This window comes from Chironomus tepperi, unplaced genomic scaffold (assembly GCF_022539635.2).
Source record: "Chironomus tepperi strain 1889 unplaced genomic scaffold, CSIRO-AGI_Ctep_v1 contig_34, whole genome shotgun sequence".
Lineage (NCBI taxonomy): Eukaryota > Metazoa > Arthropoda > Insecta > Diptera > Chironomidae > Chironomus > Chironomus tepperi.
In genome coordinates, this window is record NW_027226156.1 from 506346 (window position 1) to 522750 (window position 16405).

Here is a 16405-nt window from a genome sequence, read left to right on the forward strand (position 1 = left end):
AATTTGTTCGACAATATTGTCATTAGTAAATATTTATTATAGTCATAAGATCGAGTATAATGAGTATTTTTTAACATTCTCAAGATTTCTTCTGATTTAACCATATTGACCAATTAATTCAGTGCTTCTCAAACAGTTTAGTGTCATGACTATACTGAAGGTCTGTTTTTCCTTAGGATTTAACCTTAGAATACAATTACAAAAGGTGTGTCATGGACTAAAATTTGAAAAGCACTGATTAAATCTCTCTAGGGATTGATATGAGGTTCATTAGGCTTGTGGATAATAAAATCAAAAAGGTTACAAAGTTTCTTTAGGAAAAACGGCAGTGTGTTCGACTAAAACATCAAAATCACGATAACTAATTTCCTTGTCATGCCATCCGAAATAGAAAATTGGCCCGTCATAGTAATTATAAGCATATCCGATGACTACATTGTTGCCGTGTCTGAAACAATCAAAATTAAAATTTATTCATGATTCAGGCTAGATTGATTACCTTCTTCGTGCAATATACTGAGTAAAACAGTTGCCAAATTCACGATAAATACCAGCAGCAACAGCATTAGTTGGCCATGGACGTCCTTTACCAACTGAGACCCATTCAACTGTCAAAAATTCAAAATTATCAAACAGTCACTTTTTTACATCCTAGATACTTACCACTAGATCTATAATTAGACACTGGCTGTGGCTGCAAGATCTGCACCAAAACATCATATTCCTTGTAGCTTATCTCATTACCAAATGGGATATAAATACACTTCGATCTTCTGCAAATCTTTCCAGGAGTATTTTGACCATTGTGCATAGTTCTTCCAATATACACAGTCTCACCGCTCATTGATTGTCCACCGACTACAGCATTTTCAGGAACATATCCATTAGATTCTGATATCCATTTAAATCCGGTGTTGATTAGAACTTCAAATTGATCTTTAATGATCTCTTGACCACCGTAGGCAATGTGACAGAAGTTACCGGCTGGGTTGTTGGAGACATACTTTCCAGGGATTAGGTCACCGGCGTGATGTGCTCTGTAAATTACACAGTTCTGAATAAAGCTATGTTTTGATAAGCCAATCCTACCTTGCAATAAACAAACTTCCAGTTGGATGATCACCAGCATGTACTAAGTCAGACTCATCAATCTCCGGTGAGAACCAAACCCATTTTAGAGCTGTAATGTAAAATCTTGTGAATTTAAATCAAATTTTTCCATTGCTTTAACTTACAATCACCAATCGGAGCAACCATAGTCTCAGTTTTCTTGACCAAAACTTCGTAAGATGTATATGAAAATTCCTTCCATCCAAATGGCAAAAACATGCATTTTGAGAGTTTATGAACTCTACCAGGTGTCAAAATACCACAATGTGATGCACCTAGAAGACGAATTTAATGGAATTATTCTAACTAAAGTGAGTTGAGGTAACATCCTTACGTCCAATATACAATGACTCGCCACTTGATGTTCTACCTCCAACGACGGCATGATGGGGAACATTTCCGTCACTTGCTGGAATCTGGGTAAGAAAATTTATGAAGCAGAGTCATCAGTTAAGCTATCAGTCTAACTGGCAGCTTTCTAGTGAATTTACAGAAAGCATGCAAACATACCCAACTAAAGCCAGTGTTGATGAGAACTTCAAATGAATTTTTGGAAAATTCTTGTCCGTTATATGAAATATGACAGTGATTAGAGTATTGGGATCCAGTAAGCAGCTTTCCTGGTATCAAATCATCACAATGGTGAGCTCTGTTAATAAAAATTGTTAAAATTTACTGGAACTATAGACTTCGCTAAGATATGAGTCGTTAAGTCCTCGAATCTACTCTAAACTCAAGAAATCCCTTCAAACCTTCTATGCTTAGCTTACTTCTCTACAACAACAATCTTGTTTATCTCACAGACAATAACAATCCGAAAATCCCAATAATATCATCTGATGAATAAGTGTAAAGGAACAGAAAAAAAATTATTTTTATGCCAACGCACATGACATCAATTGAATATAATTGAAAATAATGCGACAGACTTCATCATCTTATCACATCACTCTGCATTCAGAACATTATAAGAGAAAGGGGCACGATTTGCGGTGAATTAAGTGATTTAGATTAGTTATGATGTCATAAAGTGATCTCTAATCTGCTTATGCAGATGACGAGGATTACGTAAGAGATTAAAATGATTTCTAAGATTTTGAAATTGAAAGTAAAATTGCTTTTTGTTTGTCATTGGTAATTGAGTAAGCATGTGAAGTTCTAGGGCAATTTTGATTTTTAATGGGATATGAATTGATTAAAATGTTTTTGTTTTTTGTGGATTAGTGAACTTTGGATTGATGGGATTAGAGAGAGGATGGGTGTTAGGTCGATCACCCTCTCTCCACCTAGATACGCTTTCCATAGCTCTAACAGGATATCGTTCAGTTCCAATACTCACCTTGCAATATACATTGGAGCTCCATCACCGTCATTCCCTACCTCAACTAGAATTGACTTGTCGATTTCACTTGAAAATGGTACCCAATAAATGCCTGAAAAATATGTCACAATAATCGTGAGTTAGCTCATGTTATTCACTTATTTTCTCCTTAAATTGGATGAAATTGATATATTTCACTTGTGTGGTGATTATGTGTTGTGAAATGATCTCGAAGATGATCGAAATTGTATAAAACTTCACATTTTTATGAGTTTTTGGATAATATTTTAAAGGATTTTAGCTTGACATTGAAATAGATTGTGCTTTTGGAACATGAATTAGTCATACTGTGTCATTGAGGTCTATTAATGACAAAAAGTGTTCAATTTCGGACTCTAGTCCATCAAAAGTATTCCCAAAATCACTAATTATGCCTTTATATAGCATCAAAAGAACCTTAAATCCTCAAAAACATCCTAAAACTTTCCACAATCTACCTTCCATTTTGAATTATTTGTTTCTTCTTCCTCAGCTACTTAATACAAAAATATCACGACTGATTTTCTATACGTGTTTCAACAGCTTAACGACTTCCAAGCAAGTGATGAGATGCTGCCAAAAAACTTTTTATTGAATTAAATTATCCAGAGTGAAAAGTACGCGTGAGATAAAATGAGATTTAAGAATGAAATGAGATTAAGATGATAAAAGTAGGGAATGACTGGAAGGAAGGCTGAGATTGTATTTTGAGAGCTTTATTCGATGAAGTCTAGACCCCAAAGAATTACAATTTTAATTTTTAACACTTTTTATTCAAATTATCATTAAAAAATTATTTAAAATCCATCATGTGGGAACACATTTCCATTCTGTACGAGAACCTCAAAGTCCCCAGAGCTGATTTCCTTTCCATGGAATCCTCCATAAAATGGACCATTCTGATAAGCATATCCAACAATAACACTTGACATATGAGTCTTTCTGGCAACATATTGATGCTTACGTTGACCACCTTCTCTATAAACTCCGCCGATAACTGCATTGCCTGGCCATGGTGCTCCTGGGTAGTAATGAACCCATTGTGCTAAAAATAATAAAAACTTTGAGATTGACTGACTTTATTAGATCACAAACTTTCTCTTACCACTTGAAGGTCCACCAATTGGTGGGTGAATTGGAGGATGAATTGGTGGATGAATTGGTGGATGAATTGGTGGATGTACTGGTGGTCCAGTTGGTGGAACCCATCCAGATGATCCTTGCCTCACAAGTACTTCATAAGTTGGCTTGGAATGTTCTCTGTTATCACATCCAATATATGCGCATTTATGTGATGGATGAATCTTTCCGGGAATCGTTAAATGTAAGTGCTTAGCACGTCCAACATAGAGAGTTTCGCCATTTGCTGCACGACCACCAACTACGGCTTGTGGTGGGACACTTCCATTGGATGATGTGACCCATGTGAAACCACCAGTATTGAGAAGAACTTCAAAATTTGATGTGCGATGTTCTTGTCCATTGTGGGTAAAATGAAGGGTCGAATGACGAATGAGAGCTTTACCAGGGATTAGCTCGCCTGAGAAGTTGGCTCTGTAAGTAGATTATGAGGTTAGTAATGAAAAAACTTATCTAAGCATAATAATATATTTACCTTCCAATACACACAGCACCGCCATCACTATCAGTTCCAGACACAACTAATTGAGCTTGAGAGAGACCTGAGTTGAATGGGATCCACGTACAACCTGTAATGAATAAATAAATTTTGAAATTTTATCTTGAAAAACATTTATGATGGTTATAAATTATTTTGGAGTTGAGGTATGTGGATATGTCTTAGCGGTGAAATGTGAGAATTTTAGGAATTTTTATGATCAACACAATGTTCGACATGTCGACTCAGCTAAAGGCTTATTAAACACATCAATTGAACCTGATGAGACCACACGCTAAGTAAATGATTTTTTTTTTCTATTTAAACTTATCATCTCATTAAGTCCACACTTGTTTCTTATCAATTTGTATTAAGCGACACAAAACAAATAACAGGAATTATATCATCATCCAATTACTAATAATTCTTATCTTATCGATATTCAGTGTTGAAAGTTGCACTTGATTATGAGTATGAAATTCACTGTTGCAATATTAGATGGCAGATATAGTAATAAATGCAATGATTGAAGCTGAAATTTGCTTTGAAGACTCATAGGGAAACTCAAAAGGTTCAATCATACCCTTCACTAAACCCTAGTCCCCCAAGATTCCTTAGATCCATCAAAAATTAAAGTTGAATGTAAATTTAGTTTAAATTGTACCTGAGTCATCATATACTTTATGAGCCTGATTGAACATCTTTTCTTTATTTAAGAAATCTAAAAGAAGAAGTAGCAATGAGCCCCTAAATGCATGTGTATTGTATCCAAACGTTAATCATGATTCACTAAGTCTTAAACTTACCGTCCATAATTTTTGTATTATTTTAATTTTCAACAATAAAATTTAATAAATTTTTTTTTTTCTGTACCGCTTAGCGATCAGCTTTGAACTGAATGTGAATTTTTTACAAACATTTTTTATATCAATTGTTTTCTGCGTGTGCAATCGTATGATACTCTTATTGATAAGACAAGGAATAAGAATTGATAAGTAAATCCAGTTGTGTATCCAGAGCTGGGAAGGGGGTCATTGGAGGTGAAGAACCTGAATCAAAAATTAATATTACTGAAAAAGTAAACAATTCATTTTCAGATCTTCATCAATCAGCAACCCCTAACCGGTACACCCCTCTCCCCCATGTTACACCTGTGTGCAATACCGATAAGCTTAATGACTTCATAATAATGTTGAAGTATGAAATAAAACAAAGGTAAATTGCCATTTATGAGGTCATTGAAGTATTGTTGGTGGATGTAATGGATGAATCAGCCCAATGTTTGGGTTTGTTTTTGTAGTGTTATCAAATGTTTTTGAGGAAATAATTTTTTATATCATTATGAAGTGGATTGTGGGTGAAAAATCGAATGGAATTTTGTTGCCGGTTATCAATAGGAATTTGATCGAAATAGGAAATGACTTGCAAGAGCTGGTTTGTTATTAACAATATTTTCACAAACTATTCAGGTATGGAAAATGAGAAAAATCTTAAAATTTTCTAAACAAACACAAACTCTTTATCTTAAATCTCAATTTCGCAACCAAATTGTGCAATATAAGCCACCGCAATTTATAAGTTTTAATCATAAAGTATCTCAACTTTGAATTAAACTGTTTAAACAATCACAAAAATTTACTAAACATTTCTACAATTATGGACAGCTTCAAGACAGCAAACAACATGTCATTAGCATCAAAAGACTTCAACGACACAATTTTAACTGAATTTTCGGATGAATCCTTCATCAAAATGGAACAAGATTGCAGAGATGAAACAGAATTTGAAGATCTGCTTGGATCACAAGAAGTTCCAGACTTCAACGACACCCTTGATGAGATAAATTTCATCCTTGAGTTTGGTAATAAATTGAACATCGAAGGCAGACTAAGAACACCAAACAATAAGCAAGAAAACAAGTCATATGACAGTACAAACAGATCTGACAGTTCCGTCCAGAATGTTGATAATTTATCTGACACCATTGAAGACATGTCAATTCACATTGATGAATCTGAAATTTTAGAACTGCAAAGATTCAAAAGATCACCAATAAACTTCAACAGTACAACAATATTGGAAGACATCTCAGGATTTAAATTATTTGAGGATGTGTCTACAATTCCCAACGATACAGTCTTAATGGATGAAAGTTGGACCCTTGATGACACTGAACAAACTGAAAATGAAAGTTACTTCAACTCCTTTATGTCTGAGCATGGATCAGAGGATGAACTGAGTGCTGACACTACAATTGAGGATGACGACTGTTGTGAGGTGACCTTGGAAAATCCAGCTGAGATTTCTGAAATTGACTTGATTGATGACTCAGTTATTGAGATTTTGGATGATTAGTTTGAGGTTAAGGTACTCAGCTTAGAAGACGAAGGAGCTCTACTTCTAGGCTACAATATTATTTATTTTTAAGTAACAATAAAGTAATTATTTAACAAAAATGTTTATTTTTCTTGCACATTTCGTGGAACCACTCGATATAGAATTTATTTACAGGTGTTATATCTTCCCACAAACTCTCGTCAATGTGTTCCTTATCAACTGGAAAGACCCTTGTAAAATGTCCTCGATTCATTTGTTCGTGAAGTGCTTGAATCATTTCATACTTTTTACTCGTATGCAGACAGTCCCAACAAAATTTGCAGGCATCATCTATGCAATTTTCATCACAAAGTGAAGTCAAACATATTTCAGGTTTCACAGTCATCGCATCATGATAAGCGACCATTGATTCTACATCATATTCAGGAAAGGCAAAAATGTTCTTTTTGTAAACAGTTCCAACACCGATCATGTTGAATAGATTGTATAAAACATTCTCGAACATGAATTTGTTGTGGATCTTATCACGGACAGCGAGAAGGTTCGGACTCATGTTGACTTCTATGAGATAGAGCTTTAGATTCTTGTCGAAGATCATGTCGAAGCGATAAAGTTCAAAGAATGAATACTTTGAAGCTTTTACGCGATTTATCTAAAAGGAAAATTGAGGTTAAGTTCTAAATTTTGAGGTTAAGTCACCAACTGAACTCACCCCTTTAATCATATACTCCTCTTTAGTCAGCACAGTACTCCTTATCACATTCTCAACCTGCTGCCAAACATGATCAAGATCACCACCAATTTCCCTTATGTAATTCTCAAATGCGTCTTTGTTAGTGTATCCAGCATCAATATACTTCTTTACGTATGGAAATACTTGACTAGATGTGTGATTAGTTCCTATTACATAAGCATCGACATCACTGATGTTTTCTGTGCTGTATGGTTTCAAGCAGAACCTAAGATTAACATTTTTGTTGTAGTAATAGAACCTTAGTGGATTTACTGATGTAATGACCACAAATATTGAGAAGTCGAACTTATATCCGTTCCACAAAAGTGGATCTTCAAGATATTCTTGTGCAAAATAATCTTCAAGTGATGATGTGTCAGTAAAATTCATTTCCGATGGACTGACAAGCTTGACACCTCTATTGGATTTCAATTTAAGTACAAATCTCTTTTCTGGGTGTTGTGCTGCATATTCTCGGACATCTTCGGATGTGAGGAAGCCTCTTGGTATGAAATCAAAGTCATCTTGTGTCGTGAGGTAACTTTTGGATACCAGCATGTAATTTCCTGGAAAATGATTGATTTTTTGGTGATACTTAATTTCTGACCAGTTGATGTAGTCTTTCAGTGTCTCTTGGTGCTTAAAAGACCACAGAAGGTTCCAATTTTTAGGGAAATTTGACGGATCCTTGACTTGAATCTTCTCAAGTCCCATCCGTCTTAAAACTCTATCTACAGCTCCCAATATATCAGTTCTGTTGATGCCATCGTAGACAATGTACTTTGGACTTGTAGATTCTGATTCCTCAGCATCAAATTCAGGGCATTCATTACAATTTCTATTAAAAATGTTGGAATAAAATGGAATCAAAGCTACACTAATGACAGCAATTAACACCGGCACTGAACAAATAGTCCATCGACGATTACTTGACTGAATCACAACTTCAGGTCTATCCTCTGACATTTTACTGAAAATACTGAAAATTCGTGATTTCATTTTTATACTCTAAATTATGAAATTTTTCAACATGAAAAAAAAAGTTGTAAATTTACTTTTATAGTTTTGTTAATTTTTCAATGAATATTTAGGTGTAGAACTGTGGTTTTTGTGGCAAACATTTTCTATCGCCTGACTTTTTCGGGAAATGTCGAACAAGATTTGTAATAATGCAATTTAAGTGTGTAGGACAATAACAGTCATTTGGCATATTATGAATCAACTTATTTTGATTTAATTGAGTATTTTTGAATTTGTAGACTAAGTTACAGGGGCTGAATGAAGCCGGTCTGACCAAACCATCACCTCGTACGGGATTCTAAATTCACTAGTGTCCAATTGAGGATTTGTTCAATGTTTGTAAACGACTTCTAATTTAAATTGAACAAGCGTGACTTTATATATTTAATGAGCTCACGAATTCTTCAATTTTAGTCGTATTGAAAAAAAATTTCAATTATTATCAAAAACAAAACCTTAGTTCCATCCAATATTTTAACAGACAGCTCATATATCACTAGATACTTACTATAGTATTTAAAATCGACTTAATTAGAATCTGGTCAGATTCAACGTTTAATTTCCAATTAGTTCTGCAATTCTCTTATCAAGAAATACTAAAATTAAGTGGAAAATCTACAAGTTCATGCTATACTTAGACGTGGACTGATAAAATTGCACTTAAGTATACTATTACAAGTTTACCTTCATATACCGGCTTATTGCACATAACTAGTCTATATTCACCTGATTATACAGTAGTAGAAATGACACAATGGCAAAAAATATTTATAATTTCAATGACAATAGCCATTATATCACTAGTCTTTGCTTACATCAACAGAAACGACTGTTATTGTCCGACAAATGAGAAAATTACGCAATTTGACAGTCCTAACAATCAACCTCAAGCCGATGAAGACGTCTCAGAATGGACGATTGAATCGGAAATGGAAAAACATCCACAAATCTTTAAGGATTACTTAAAGACTAAGCCAAAGTATTGGTTCCATCATGCAAAAGGTCCGGAATATCACTACATCTTTGAAATTGTCGAGACAATCCTCAATCGACTTTCATTTCAAAAAATAGAAATGGAAATGACAACATTTCATTATAATTGGGACATTCTGTGGTCATACCAAACTCATGATGTCCTGCAACTTCCAGTAGACTGGAGTAAGCTTCAGGTTCATCAAAAAATCAATCACATACCTGGAAATCATGTGTTGGTCTCAAAAAGCATCTTTGGAACGACAACAGACTCAAAATATGTCCCAAAAGCATTTATAGATGTTGAAAAATTGAAAGAGTATGCAGCAGCACATCCTGAAAAGAAGTTTGTCCTTAAAAGTAAATCAAATCGAGGAGTTAGGCTAGAAAAAGTTTCGGAAATGAATTTTAAAGAGCATTACTTAGATGACTTTGCACAGGAATTTATTGACAATCCACTTTTGTTTGATGGACATAAATTTGATTTTGCAGTATATGCTGTCATTACATCTTTTCAGCCACTCAGAACTTATTACTATACCAATAACATGTTATTGAGGTTCTGTCCAAAGCCATACAACATCTCAGATCCAACTGATACAGACAGTTACGTCGTTAGTGACACAAAGACACCAGTTTGGGAGTTTAATGGAACTAAAAAATATTTTGATCATGGATATAGCACCAAGGATGCTTTTGAAGGATTTCTGAAGGGAATTGGTGTTGATGTTGGTAAAATTTGGAAGAATATTGAGGACTGCATCAGGTCTGTAATAATGATGAAGGAAAAAGATTTTATACATTGGGTAAGTTGAGGCTATATAAGCAGATAGATGCAGATGGACATAAACGACAGAACATTTCTCTTTGCAGACCAAAGTAACTGGCACTACAAAACATAATCACTTTGAACTCGTCAGATTCGACATGATCCTAGATGCCAACATGGACCTTCATCTCATCGAAGTCAATCAACATCCGAATTTATATCCATCAGCCAACTTTATCAAGAACAGATTTCTCTACGAGAATCTGATCTTCAATTTATTTAATCTAATTGGAGTAGGAACAACTTATAATAAGGAAAATCTAAAAATTCCCTCGATGGATGTCGAGCAAATGATTGCTGATGGACATTCACTTAATGTCAGTCCAGAAACATGCTTGAGTAGCTTATGTGAAAATAGTTGTGATGGAGACTGCATGTTTTGTAGGAAATGCCTCTCGGATGATGATATTTATGATCAGTTACAAGCATATCGTGAGCAGATGAATTTAGGGCATTTTAAGAGAGTCTTTCCGGCTGAACAGGAAGATGCTGAGACTATTGGACTGGATTTGTGGGGTAAAGTGTCCAAAGAAAGTGTCAGACATGCTCAATGGTTTGATGAAATGTGTGAAAAGAATAGAAATTTTTGTTAATTTTTTGGGGATGATCCCCGAGGAACCGAAGGGAAATTGAAAACTGAAAAATAAAATCAAATAATCTGAATTTTATTCACTTTTTGAATTTTTTACAATTTCAAACAATTTAACTCAGAAATTACTATTAACTTCAGAAATTTGTTGAGAAATCGCATTCTTGTTAACACCATCCTTATTGCACATCTGTTGATTTTCTGCCTCAATTTTACTAACTCTTAACTCCAAACTTTTGATTTTTTCCAAAGCTTCGCTCAAGTTTTTCTCCAATTTCTGATTCCTTTCAGTAAGATCTTCAGTGGTTTTAGTCATAGCCGCAAATCCACTGTCATGAGCATTCTTCAGATCATTAAAAAGATATTTCAGTTCCTGAACTTCATTTTTTGATCCACTGTCACATTCAGAATTTGAACAGTTCAAAGCATTGCAATTTTCTGAGATTTTCTCAATCATGTTCAGTACACCATTTCTATTGTTCTCTACTCTCATGTCAAGGCATGGATTATCATCAAAATACAGCCAAGTCAACTTTGTCAATGGATTAAATACAGTTGGACCGACTTGAATGATTCGATTATTCCAAAATGAGACCAATTCAAGATTCAAATTGTAGTCAAAAAGTCCATTTTCAAGTACTTGAATTTCATTGTCCTTAAATCCACAATAGACCAACTTTGGGAATGGCTTGAGATCATTTTGATGAATTTTTTTGACTCTACTGTTGACAATGTCTATCAACTTGATATTTGGAAAGGTATTCTCAACATTTTTTGGGATAAATTTCATATTTTTTCCATATGCACAGAATCCGGTCACGTTATTGTTACCAACATAGGCCCAATGCTGTCCTCTTATTGTACGAACGATTGCATCGTCTGGTGTAGCCATTTGCAAGTCATTTTCGACCTCACAGCGATAAACTTTACCCACAATTGAATAATCAAAGTTCGTGTTGTATGCGCATTCCAAATCAATTGATGATGAGGATTTTAGAAGGGTAATAAGGCACAGAATCAGACTGTGAATAAAGAAAATTGGGAATTTTGGTTTACTGCTCCTTAAAAGTATGCAACATGATATTATGAATGATTTACTGATTGTGGAACAATCGGCATAGTTCAAAAGTGTAGAATTAATAAAAGATTACCAAAAAATTATCAACAGGTCAGTTTCGGACTTTTAGCAATGTGAAAACAATCGTAATACAAGTCAAGTGCTCAAGCAAGTCATGTTAAGTAGGATTCACCAAATTAATTTTGTGTTCAAAACCAATCACTGATTAAATTGGGTCTTTCCTTTATGTAATCTGGAATTTCCATTATAATGAGATAGAGTCTTACAAGACTTTCATTTATTCTGATCACATATTGTTTTGTGATTATCAAGTCTTGCAACTAAGTATTAAAAAAAACTTCCTGGATCAGTTAAGATTAATCAATAATTTGCTGTTGATCAGCATAAAAACTGCAATTTATGTCATGTGTTATAAAACGTACATTTCAACCTTGTGCCCATTTGATGAAAAAGACCAACTAAAGTATAGCCTTTCCGAAGTAAACTAATAGGATGATTACTTAATACATTTATTTTGGGATTCACCGGAGAAGAGAGTTGGCTTAGGAGCCGTAGTAAGCGAATGACACCCGATTTACCTTTAAGTTGCATGCCAAGTATAGGACAAAGCTACTTACCAATATTTAGACATTTTATTTCTTGAATTAACTTTAAATTCAATTTTAAAATGCTTTAATTAATTTAAAAAAAATCTATAATTTATAAATCTCTAATTTATTCTAGTAAACGAACTGTTTGGTTCTTTCAACAACAACTGAATGATTGTACATTTCAGTAAAGCTCAGTTTTGAAATTAAATCTCTTACATTTTATATTTTTCTCTCATGACTTTGAGACGATCTTAAAAAGAAATTGTGATCATAAATTTTGCAAGTGATGCGAAAAATCTGTTCAAAAACAATTGCAATCACAACCGTCGCAATTGCCGCAATCGCCGCAATCACCACAATCACCACAATCACCACAATCACCGCAATCGTCGCAATCGCCACAATCTCCACTATCCCCACAATCACAACATGGGAAGCACCCAGTTGATTCAACACCAACAGGTGCTACTATGATCGGTGGAGAAGGTATGTCCGAGTCAACGTAAGCTCTGTTGTCTTTAGTTCCAATTAAGGCATTACATTCCGAGCAATAATGATTTACTGTCTGTTCCTAAAATTTAATAAGGTCAATTAAGATAAGATATAAAACTATTAATTGACTAATTGACGATTACTCACATTTAAACAGTATGGAAGCCAAGCTAATGGGAAGAAGATTATGCACATCGCACATGCAGAAAAGTGAACCGAAGACCCAAATTCTTTTTCAATTTTTGTCATCATTTCTGCACTACAATGTGGACATGTCATGGTTTGAGGGCTTGTATCGAACATGATAACTTAATTTAAATTTTTATAAATGTAAATTGGATTTAAGGTACTTTATTGTGAATTATTTTATAGTATTTTAGCTCAGTTCGATAGTTTGATGCTTAATATTAAGACTAGATTGCAAATAACACTCAAGTATGTGCACTAAATCATAATTTGATCGTGAAATATCACAAAGAAAATAATAAAACGTCCAAAATGTTGAGTACAAAAAGTTAGACTGTATAAGAATGTAAATAAATCTAATTGAGAAGTTTAAAGAGATACAAGAGAGTAAGCGATTAAGTTAAGAGCATAAAAAAATGAGAGAACTTATTGATTGCTTCAAGCGATTTTATAAATTTATTTTATTGGCAGTTAGATGTTGAGGTAGTGACTTGGATTTAATAATTTATTTGAGGTAAATTTGTCATTTATCTATTAACGTAAAATCTGATTGCTTAGTCGTCTTCACCCCCGAAGTCTCCAATACTAAAAGCCTCGAAAGCTCCACCATCATATCCGTCGTCTCCACCATCATCCCCACCGTATCCACCATCATCCCCGTCATTTCCACCATCATCCCCGTCATCTCCACCAACATCCCCGTCATCTTTATCATCATCGCCACTATCCAATTTGTCATTGTCATTATCGTCATCTGATTCATCATCTTCCGAGCTACTGTCGTCGTCATCACTTACTGATTTTAAGCATTCAGCATGGGTTTGCAGTGTTTTCTGGGTTATGACATTGGCAGCTCCATTAGTGATGAAACCCATAGGAGATCCACCGGCCAGATCTAGGGATCTGTGAAGAAATTGAAAAATTATAAAAATTTGTCACAATGTACAGGTTCTGGGCTAATATCTCATAAAATATAGAAAATTGCAAAAAAAGGCCAATCAAGTTTCAAAATCCTAAAACTATCTGATACTTACAGATCATATAACCCAACAATCGCATCACATAATGGACATTGATGCGTTATTATATCCTATGTAGAAAATAAGGAACAAAAAAATATTATACTGAATCAACAATTCAACAATCATGTATAAAGCCTGACTTACATTTCTTTCATAACATAAATTGAGGCAAGCATTGAAGAATGAATCGAAAGGAGGTCCAAATGTGTCAAATTCATTAGTTTCTGTGTAAGTTCTTGTCGTCATTGTCATACAACATTCAGAACACATCATGTCAATCGGATCTGGTCCGAATTTAACGACAGTTGTTGCTGGTAATTCGACAGTTTCTAGATCGCAAGTATCTATAGCTTCTACACGGTTTGAGTTGCAAACTTTTGGTGGCTCATTTGTCTCAGATATAAGTGAATCTGGCAGATCATCTGGAGATTCGATTGTTTTTGACATTATACAGTTTTGTGTCGTTTAACCTACAATGGAATAAAACAATAAGTATGGTGAAATTCTTTGGAGAAAGATTGTCTAGACTTTATGGCGCCAAAATTGAAAGTTTGATGATTTTTGTAGTTTTATGAGTTGGGTGGGGATGTGTTGTTACTGCTGTGGGGTAGACTCATATAGAGGTCCTGATAAATAATTGACAACAATAATTTATTTCATAATATTTCCTATAAAACTTAACTTACAATATTTAAAACTAATTTTAGATCTTGTAAAACAATTTCCGGCTTTTCCTGAAACAACCACTCAACTGAGAATCATGATGGGAAATGAAAATATCAAGAATATTGCGAATCGCAATACTTAAGGAAAAGAGAGCTAGATTGTGCATTTATAGCGAATATTGAAGAGAGTGAAGTTTAATATTGAGAGAGCTGAAAATGTGTCTGAAATAAATGAAAATTCTCTTAATTCAATCATTGTTTTTACATGATATTTAGTTATACATTTTATTCGTAAAAAAATAAACAAATTTATTTCGATATTTGGGTAATCACTTTCTATGAAAACCTAGCTATGTCGCCATTAGCCTGGTATCAAGATGAGCTTCCAAAATCTCCACCTCCACAATCACCACCAAAATCACCGGAATGATTAAGAAATGCACAAAATATAGTCGAACAACATGCGAAAATACCAGTGTCATAGCTGAAATGAGTAATGTCATTAGTAGATTGAGAGATTCCAGAAATTTTGCTTGATTGATTTGTAAATGAAATTATAAGACAAGTGTTAATTAAAGTTCACGTGTTTAGTCAGGTGTTAAGCATTACTTTAGATTCGGAGCAGCAGGATGAGTATGTCAAGGAATAAACATAATTCTCGAAAGGAGCAAAGGCATTTTCTGCCTTGCTAGTGTAACTAATTATAAATCTTACGGTGTATGACAAACTCCGATGATGTTTTTGCATGCTGAACATCTGTGTTTTATAATAGAATCCTATATATGATAAAGATAATTAAAATACTTTACTTTGAAAGTTGAATCTTGCTAGAAGGGTAGTTATAAATGCAATATAAACTTACACTAAAACAGTAAGGAACCCAAGCTAATGGAAAGAAAATGAAACACATTTTACGGGCACAACGATGAGTTGAATTTGCAATTTTCGTAGATATTTTCGTAACTATTGTTGCACGACAATTCGGACACTTTATCTTTATTGGGCTTGATCCAAAAACTGTTGTCATTTTGATTAATTTTTTTTAATATTCAAAATGTTATAAAATAGAAAACTTTAAAAAAAATATGAATTCGCAATATTTGTGTTAAGGAATTATTCTAAGAAGAACTGTGTTGATGTTCTGCACACAATGTTTACAACTGAGATCAAAATCTTCATCGTGTGACTTTTTAAACCGTGCAAATTTGAGAATATTGGGAGAATGTGTAAAATAGAAAAAAAAGTAAGCAAATAAAAATGACAAAAATACTTTTATTAATTATTAAGTCCATCTAATTGCAGGGGTGTAGCCAGTCTGGAACAGTTATAATTAATTTAAAGCCCTCTTTAGAAATAGAAATAAATTTTGTTCAAATAAGATTTTTTGACCTACTCTAACTTGAGGGGTCCAGCGTCTCTTCAAGATATGATGTCTCGCCCAAAATAATCATAATTTGATTTTTTTTTATAAAAGGTCAAAATTCTACGATGTACATCTCTCGCACTACCCGATTCATTAATACACCCCTTTTGTCAAATGTGCTAATTAATATTTTGAACCGAGCCCCCACTTGGAATTGATTAAACAATCGCTAATGAATCTAATTATTTCAATATGATCAATTTCATTTGCGTTTGTTATTTTCGGCATTAATAATAGTTTGATGATTCATGTGCGCTTCTTGGTACGCAAGATATGTGTTGTGAATATGAGAGTAATCTGAGGCTTGACGTGATCTGTGAATTAATAAATAATCTTTCCATACACAGGTCCCGCTCAGGTCTTCATGTCCATACTCACAAT

The 16405-nt window shown here is 34.0% G+C and overlaps 6 protein-coding genes and 1 long non-coding RNA gene across 9 annotated transcripts; 1 reads left to right on the top strand and 6 right to left on the bottom strand.

The window, feature by feature from the left end:
* Positions 1–2: 2 nt before the first annotated feature.
* On the bottom strand, positions 3–3029 carry LOC139096736 (uncharacterized). The gene is made up of 9 exons (XM_070648484.1): positions 2929–3029; positions 2450–2543; positions 1621–1759; positions 1445–1526; positions 1236–1385; positions 1090–1180; positions 664–1037; positions 500–608; positions 3–448 (listed from the first exon to the last, which is right to left on the bottom strand). The coding sequence occupies exons 1-9, from the start codon at positions 2933–2935 to the stop codon at positions 301–303; spliced, it is 1194 nt and encodes a 397-aa protein (XP_070504585.1). The 5' UTR covers positions 2936–3029; the 3' UTR covers positions 3–300.
* A 192-nt stretch (positions 3030–3221) lies between these two features.
* Positions 3222–4993, bottom strand: LOC139095768 (uncharacterized). 2 transcript variants are annotated; one of them, XM_070647239.1, is made up of 5 exons: positions 4895–4979; positions 4753–4809; positions 4086–4179; positions 3576–4024; positions 3222–3515 (listed from the first exon to the last, which is right to left on the bottom strand). In XM_070647239.1, exons 1-5 carry the CDS (start codon positions 4899–4901, stop codon positions 3268–3270), a joined length of 855 nt encoding a protein of 284 aa, XP_070503340.1. In that variant the 5' UTR covers positions 4902–4979; the 3' UTR covers positions 3222–3267. The 2 variants fall into 2 exon arrangements, with proteins under 2 accessions (XP_070503340.1, XP_070503346.1); XM_070647245.1 differs by lacking the exon at positions 4753–4809 and having other exon boundaries at positions 4895–4993.
* Positions 4994–6481: 1488 nt separating this feature from the next.
* LOC139096247 (probable tubulin polyglutamylase ttll-15) lies at positions 6482–8775 on the bottom strand. The gene is made up of 3 exons (XM_070647960.1): positions 8687–8775; positions 7138–8137; positions 6482–7077 (listed from the first exon to the last, which is right to left on the bottom strand). Exons 2-3 carry the CDS (start codon positions 8122–8124, stop codon positions 6535–6537), a joined length of 1530 nt encoding a protein of 509 aa, XP_070504061.1. The 5' UTR covers positions 8125–8137; positions 8687–8775; the 3' UTR covers positions 6482–6534.
* Positions 8776–8924: 149 nt separating this feature from the next.
* LOC139097686 (probable tubulin polyglutamylase ttll-15) lies at positions 8925–10572 on the top strand. Its single transcript, XM_070649603.1, has 2 exons — positions 8925–9956; positions 10024–10572. Exons 1-2 carry the CDS (start codon positions 8925–8927, stop codon positions 10570–10572), a joined length of 1581 nt encoding a protein of 526 aa, XP_070505704.1.
* Positions 10573–10623: 51 nt separating this feature from the next.
* Positions 10624–13228, bottom strand: LOC139096044 (chondroadherin-like). The gene is made up of 3 exons (XM_070647668.1): positions 12876–13228; positions 12264–12807; positions 10624–11590 (listed from the first exon to the last, which is right to left on the bottom strand). Exons 2-3 carry the CDS (start codon positions 12275–12277, stop codon positions 10687–10689), a joined length of 918 nt encoding a protein of 305 aa, XP_070503769.1. The 5' UTR covers positions 12278–12807; positions 12876–13228; the 3' UTR covers positions 10624–10686.
* Positions 13229–13385: 157 nt separating this feature from the next.
* On the bottom strand, positions 13386–14699 carry LOC139096490 (uncharacterized). Of its 2 annotated transcripts, XM_070648209.1 has the most exons (5): positions 14623–14693; positions 14465–14562; positions 14081–14406; positions 13949–14004; positions 13386–13817 (listed from the first exon to the last, which is right to left on the bottom strand). In XM_070648209.1, exons 3-5 carry the CDS (start codon positions 14381–14383, stop codon positions 13469–13471), a joined length of 708 nt encoding a protein of 235 aa, XP_070504310.1. In that variant the 5' UTR covers positions 14384–14406; positions 14465–14562; positions 14623–14693; the 3' UTR covers positions 13386–13468. The 2 variants fall into 2 exon arrangements, with proteins under 2 accessions (XP_070504310.1, XP_070504317.1); XM_070648216.1 differs by lacking the exon at positions 14465–14562 and having other exon boundaries at positions 14623–14699.
* A 154-nt stretch (positions 14700–14853) lies between these two features.
* LOC139096315 (uncharacterized) lies at positions 14854–15776 on the bottom strand. The gene is made up of 3 exons (XR_011544965.1): positions 15464–15776; positions 15316–15377; positions 14854–15085 (listed from the first exon to the last, which is right to left on the bottom strand). It is a non-coding gene; the product is annotated as an uncharacterized lncRNA (long non-coding RNA).
* Positions 15777–16405: the final 629 nt, after the last annotated feature.